Here is a 7209-nt window from a genome sequence, read left to right on the forward strand (position 1 = left end):
AGGCGTAAACACCTTGTTTCCAACTCCCCTCCCGAAATAAAAATTAAATTAAAAGGGAGGCGGTGGCGTAGAATATTATTTTAAGCTGTGTTGCTTTTGTTTATGCTGCATTCGTTTAACTCTGCGAAGCTGTGATTCTTTGCCTGTTTAAAACACCTGATGGTCTAATAAGGCCATAAACGGCCAACAGCGAGGCAGGAGAAAGGCTAGACCGGGCTGGCGGGCGGAGAAATGAGAAGAGGGGGACGTCAGGGGTCAGTCACCCTGCCAGCCATGGAGTAAGAGTGAAAGCAAGATACACAGAAGAAAAGGGAAAAGCACAGAGGCACGCGGTAAACAGGCTAATATAGCAAAGCTGGCCAGAAAAAAGACAAGTGGAAGCTGGGCTTTTATAAGAATAAGCTAAAACTGGGTTGGGATCCCCAAAAGAGTACAGAGTAAAAAGAGTAAAAAACAACAAGAAGGAGGAAAAAGAAAGAAAGAAATGGCCGCCTTGGTTGGACTGGTACCAGGCCGGGACCTCGTCTCGTCCAGAGCTGTGGCTGCAGGCATCAGGTCCCAGGCCTGGATGTTTGCAGGGCTGCTGCTGCCCTGGACTCAGCCCCTCCTCGGGATCCCTGTCTAGTGGGCGTGGGGATTGGCAAATTTAAACTCCTTTTTTTGATTTTATCTATTTTTATTTTGATGAAATCCAAGTCACGTAAAATAGACCACTAACCAAAGGATACTATCCAGTAGCCACATTTCTATAGACAGAGAGCCACTGACACCCCCTGTCTGCCCTCACAAAGCACCGCCCCCCAGCCCCAGCACCCTGACCAGCTTCTTATCTGTGTGAGTCTGGACCCCTGGGGCATCTGTGAGAAGACCCGCAGCCTGTGGTCTACTGAGTTTGGCTTGGAGCTGGGCACCTCTGAATGCCTTTTCTCTTTATGGTTGAGTGAGATTCCCAGACTTCATTGCTTGTCTGCTGGCTTTTACTTTTTAGTGTTGTATATCAAGCTCCTCCACAGTTGGGTGTCAACGAAGGGGAAGTTTCCAGGCTGTACCTGTTGACATCATCTTGTGTGGACTCTGGAGATTCCCCACTAGAAACTCTGGCCTTATTAACCCCCAGTGCTCAAACCTTGAAACCCAGAGTCCTTCCCCCATCACAGTTTGTTTCCACTGAGGTCATTTCTACTTCACGTAAGAACACGTCCTTTTACGGTTTAGACTAACTGGAACACGGCAGAGAATGCAGTTTCCCTGGAACCCATGTGCCGTTTCTGGCTGTGAGTATTTGCCATGGTCTAAACGAACGTGTTCCCAGAATCCAAACATGGGAAGTGGACAGTCCGTTAAATAGGAGGACTGAGAAGTAGAGGGGCTGAGCAGACCTGTGTTCAGAGGTCCAGCAGCCTTGTAAACTCGTGTGTGATGGCGCCTGTCTGTAACCCCTGTCCAGGAGAGACAGGGGGAACCCAGCAAGCTCACCGGCTAATCTAGTCTAGCCAAATGGGTGAGCTTCTGGTTCCCAGAGAGAACCTGCCTCCAAACAATAACCAGGCCATCTTGCAAGCAAGCTGCAAGTGTTGGTCGCAGACTACAGCACACAGATGCTCCTGGGAAGGGATGTCTTCCAGGTCTCTTTAGCTCTTGGACATTCACAGTCCCCCGCCCCCCTAGGCCAGGCGGGAAGCACAGGAAGCACAAGTTGCCGCTGCTGCCGTGTTAGCCTTGCTTCATCTTCACGTCCCTCCCTATTCCATCCTTCTCTGCCACTGTCATGGAAAAGGCTCTAGGCCCCCAGCTGGTGGTGCTATCTCGGGACACTGTGGACTCTTTGATGGCAGGGCCTAGCCCGTGACCTAGCACAGGGAGGCTCTGCTCCCTTCCCAGTCTAAGGCACATAGTGGCTGCACAAGGCTCCTCCACGGTGCTCAGGAAGTTAGTAAGAACCACAATAACAACAAAAAATAAAATTCAAGAAAGGACACGAGGCTGGGAGGGAGATGGGGCCGAGGTGCGAGGGGGAGACGGAAGGACCCATCAGCGAACGGATATGTGTACTATACATTTATAAATAAGTAAAACTTGCACGAATAAGCATTACTATTAACAAACTAAAAGGCCTCACAAGCCATCCAGGAGTTGTGGTCAGGGGTATACCCAGTGGACGCCGAAGAAAGTCTCCTCAGCATTGCGGGACGGCAGCAGAGGCAGGGTAAGGTTGGTGCAGAGGACGTCCCCGACGGCAAGGTGAGTCAGGCGCTGGGATGCCATGGTGCAGCTCTGTCCGAAGGGCAGGCGCAGCAGGCTGATGCTGTGGGCCGCAGGGGAGCAGATGCCCACCGTCACGGTGGCCCTGTGCTGCGCGGTGCTGTATGCGGAAGAGCAGTTAGCCAGTGTCACTTGGATATGCAGCCTGTAGATGCCGGCTCGGTGGATATACAGTTGCCCCTTCTCCAGCCCTGGTCCATGAGTGAAGGATCTTCCCAAGGTTGGGCCGGCTGCCCAGCGCAGTGTGGGATCTTTCCGAGGAACTGGGGGCAGAAGATGAAGGGAAGGAGAATGGAGGTTAGACAGGCAGTGGCACTTAGAACAGGGGACTTAAAGGGAGGCAGAAGGATAAGACTTAAAGGGAAGGATGAAAAGAAAAAAGAGGGAGGTGGATGGGCACACAGGATGCTGGGGGAGGCAGAGAGATGGAGAAAGGAAGATGGAGATGGAGAGAGATTGAGAGATGCGAGAGAGATGCAAAAAATGATACAGAGAGGGAGAGATGGGCACACACGTGTATGCAACCACACATGTATGGAAAGACAGATGGACAGATGGAAGGGAGAAAGTCAGAGAGACATGGTGCAGGATATGCCTAGGGCTCTGTTGTGCCTCCCTCTGGTACCTGGGAGCTGCCTCTGTGTCCCACCATATCCCAGTCCCTCCTGCTCCATCTCCAGCAATAGCCTTGGCCCAGTTCAGAGGGCTACAAGGGTTTGGGCCAGCATGGCCATGTTTCCTGGGCAAGGGGAAACTAGTCATGGGTTGGACAGACGTTAGTTACACCCTCCATCAGGATGAGGTCTAGAGTCACAGCGGAAACAAATCTGTCACCCATTCTTTGGATGATGCTAACTGAAGTGGGAAGACAGGCCCTGAAGGTGGAGACCCGGTGGGGGGGGGGGCAGTGAGAAAGGAGAAAGCCCTGAGTGCTCATCTCTCCACTTCCTGGCAGGATGGGAAGTGACCTTGGTCTCAGCTTTCCCCACCAACGCCCAGCCAGGGCGGCTGAAGCCCTTTCTCCTTTCAGCTGCTTTTGTTGGTTATTTGGTTTTGTCATTTTGTTCCAGTAATAAAAAAAGTCATGACTGTTGACCCAAAGATCTTGGCTGCCAATCAGAGAAGCTAACTGGGGAGGGGAAGAGAGGGAGGGAGGGAGGAAGAGAGAGAGAGATTCCTTTAATTAGTTATTGATTTTGAGACCAGATCTTGCTATACAGGGTACCCTCAAATTCCCGATGTTCCCACCGTGGGTTGCTGGGCACTAGAATGATGAGGGTGGCCAGACAGGATGGATTTATTAAAGTCAAGGTTAGTTGGTTATTAGTCCCAAGGTCCAAGGTACTTATCTAAGTACTAATGCAACTACTAGAAGTTTTGAAAGTTTGAGACAACATCTTGCTTGTAGCTTGAGCTTGCCTGGAACTTACAATGCCTTTGCCTCAGCCTCCTGAGTGCCTGGACAACAGATGTGCATCACTGGAGCCCGCAGCGCCTCACTCCTAGCACGCCACAAGTACCGTTTTGGCTTAATTCTCTTTGCCTAGTTTCCAGCACTGTCTTTCTTGGCTTGTTTGTAGGCGTGTCATGAAACCCAGCATCTCCCGCATGTCTCAGTACTCAGCCACTAGGTGACTAGGCAGCCCCTCACTGGGGGATTCTAGGTGGGGCTCCATGCCTGAGCCCCCCATTACCCTTTTCACTAAGATCCAGCCTGCTCATCTCCCCACGGATGGAGAGAGCAGAGAGCTGAATCACGGCAGTTGCTGGTGTTGTGTCTGCTTTTGTGAGGGAGTGAGAGGATGAGGGAGGCGGCGTGTTCCTGGAATCATGTGTCCCCAGCTTACTCTAGCCCCTCTCTACCCCCCTTTATAGCTTTCCTTTCTCTCTCTCCCTTTCTTAATTTCTTTGGTGACAAGGTCTCTTGTAGCCCAGGCTGGCCTTGAACTCAATGACCTTGAATTCCTGGGTCTTCTGCTTGTCCAGCTCTTGTGCTGGGAGCCAGGTGTGCACTGCCACACCTGGTTTACATGGGCTGAAGCCCAGGGCTTGTGAGCCAGGCAGCGCTCTAACACTGAGCAACATCCGATACTGCTGTCTTTCCTATTTGTTTTACTGAGGTGATCCCATTTAACTCAGGCTGGCTTCAAACTCCCAAAGTGTCAGAGGATGACACTGAACTCCTAACCCCTCTCCCTCTGTTGCCCAAATACTGGGATGACAAGTGTGGACCAGCAGCCTGCCTCATGTGGTGCTGAGGATGAAACCCAGGGCCTCCTGGTTGCTGAGTGCTGGCTCTTTACTACTAGCTCAGGTCGAGCCAGGGACTACTCCCTTCCTATGTTCCTGCCGCTCTCTTTCCTGTCCCCACCTCTCACCCCTCTGGAATTCCAGTCTTACCTGTGAGATTCAGCTGTAACTCGGCTACATGCACCTGGAAAAAATACCAGAAAACACAGAAAGCCCATGAGTGCGGAGGGCTTGAGAGACAATAGCTCCCATATGCCTGCTTGCTGCCGTCCATCCTGCATTCCCACCGGCCTAGTCTACGATTTTTTTTTTCCTGCTGTAAAGTCTTACCCAGGCCGGTGAAAAGTTTCAGTAACAAGATTGCTTTGTTTTCCTAGAACGGGAACGGAGTTGCGGGGTGGGCTCAGGTCATCTTTCCTACCACTTGTGGGGCCTTCTCAGTCCTGGGAAGCTCCAATTCTCGCCAGCTGCCCCCAACCCCCACCCCTCCAGCCCTAGATTCGTGAGGACCCCCAGCAGTCTGACTCTCAATCGCGGGCGGGCGTGGTCGGAAACGCCCGGGCTGGGCTGAAGCATCCCCGCAGTTCAAGGCTGCATCACTCCCAGTCCGGGATCCCCCGTGTGCTCCCAGGCAACCGGGGCCGGCCTGGCCTCCTTGCTCAGCCTTTCCTGTCTTCTATAGTCCCATCTTCCGCTTTTCGACCTATTTCGTTCCGATTTTGCCTCTTTAACGCGTCCTTTGCTTGCGCTCTGGCGCATCCTCTAAGTGCATCCTCCCTGCGCCTGTCGGGTCTCCTCCAGAGTACCCAAGTGCTTCCCTCCCCCTCCTTCCCCTACCTTCTCCTCTCACCTCAAGCGGCTCCAACTGCGTCTGCTGTGGTCTCCGGAAATGATCACAGCAAAGAAAGCCGATGACAAAACTGAGCAGTAACAGCAGGGGGCTAAAGCGCAGGATGGTGGCCCAACTCAGACGTGGCAGCACCCAGGGGCGAGGGCGACCTTCCTCGGCCATCCTTGCCTGAGGGTGCTGCATCCTTTGATGGCGACGGCCAGAAGACAGCAGGAAGCTGCAGCCTCCTCGGCTGAGCTTTTGTGGCTTCTGCCTGCCTTGACCTGCCCTTAGAACCCCCGGGGATGTCCGACGCAGGGGAAGAACTGGGCCTCTTCACAGGGGGGCAGGGAAATCCCCTGAAGCTTGTGGCACCCCTGCCATCTTGTAGACAGGCCCACCCAGCCTGTTCCTCAGGCACAGAACATTCTGTACCCAATTTGCTGCTTTGCCTGGTGTTTATTCATTCATTCATTTATTCATTCAACAAACCATTTATTGAGCATCTATTAGTGATTCAGCACTGGGTTGGGTTGCTAGACAATCAGCAAGCATCCGCATCTAGTGAGATCCAGCGTGCTCCCCCAAATATTTGGACACGACTGTAGGCATTTCCATGGGGGTACGTTGTAAACATCTCACACTGGAACTCACTATACATAGCCCAGGCTAGCCTAGAACTTGACATGTTGCCCGGAGTGGCCTGCATCTCCTCAAGTAACCCAGGCAGGTGTGGAGCATGCAGCCCAGGCTGGCCTCTGACCTCGGGTGTGAGTCACCACAGCTGACTTTGTCCTGATGGCTAGCATATTCAATAGCTACTGCCCCCTTCCCATGCCCGCTGGAAGCTGAGAACATGACCCTATCTGAAAGGAGACAGAATTGTTGCTACTCATGAGCACACTGCAGCTAGTTATTAGCACTTTATGCCCCGCCCCCACGCAAGGTTGGGCATGGATGGGGGAGGGGCCTTGAGACCCTCTCCTTCCTGAGGCTTTCCGGTAAGTTGCCATTACTCTTGAAGATAGGGTTCCACCCAACACTCAATGTAGCACACAGGGAGCAGTTGAGTGTTCACTTAGAGCCAGCAAAAAGGGCAAGAAGCCATTCCTTAGAGAGGGGACTGAGCTGGGCGGCAGTCACCCCAGCCTGGCGGCAGTCACCCCACCCTGGCAGGCCTGGGGGATCTATCTTTCCTATCCTGGTGTCCCTTCCTCTGGACCTCCCTAGGGTGGGCACTCCAAGAGAGCAGTGTGTTCTTCATGGAAATCCAACACATCTACCAGCTCACGGTCCCCTGAAGTTGAGGCGTCCACTAGAGAAGAGGGCAAGAGGGAGAGGTTGCCTCTGAAACAGGTTTGAGCCGGCCCAGCTTAGAGGCCGCCACCACCTTCATATCCTGTTTTGGGAGGAACTTGTTGGCCAGTGGCCCCTGAATTTCAGATGTAGTCAGATGAGGATGGTGCAGGTCTTGGTGGTTAAGATCGAGAGACCCTTCCAGAGAACTCAGTTCCTAGTACTGACATCAAGTGGTCTGGTAACGTCTCGAAGTCCGTTTCCAGGAGGTTTCGGTGTGTCTGGTTTCCTTGGGCGCCTGCACTCACAAGCACATACCCCACCTCCCATAAATAAAAGCAAACCTTTTAAAAATATGGCGTGGACCGGGGAGATGGATCAGCGGGTAAAGGCCTTGTTAAGCAAGCATGAGAACCCCCAAGTTTGATCCCTGAAAGTGGGGTACAGCAGTGCCTGCGGGTAACCACAGCCTGCTGAGAGGTAGAGACAGGAGGACCTCGGCAGCTCACTGCCCAGCCTAGCTGAAATGGAGAGAGCTCCAGGCTCAGTGGGAGACCCAGGAGGTGGTGGAG

The 7209-nt window shown here is 53.0% G+C and overlaps 1 protein-coding gene across 1 annotated transcript; it reads right to left on the minus strand.

Moving 5' to 3' along the window:
- Positions 1-2139: 2139 nt before the first annotated feature.
- Positions 2140-6496, minus strand: Cd70 (CD70 molecule). The gene is made up of 3 exons (XM_038312289.1): positions 5363-6496; positions 4663-4696; positions 2140-2525 (listed from the first exon to the last, which is right to left on the minus strand). The coding sequence occupies exons 1-3, from the start codon at positions 5543-5545 to the stop codon at positions 2140-2142; spliced, it is 603 nt and encodes a 200-aa protein (XP_038168217.1). The 5' UTR covers positions 5546-6496.
- Between the last annotated feature and the right edge of the window lie 713 nt (positions 6497-7209).

Source organism: Arvicola amphibius, chromosome 1 (genome assembly GCF_903992535.2).
Source record: "Arvicola amphibius chromosome 1, mArvAmp1.2, whole genome shotgun sequence".
In the NCBI taxonomy this organism is placed as follows: domain Eukaryota; kingdom Metazoa; phylum Chordata; class Mammalia; order Rodentia; family Cricetidae; genus Arvicola; species Arvicola amphibius.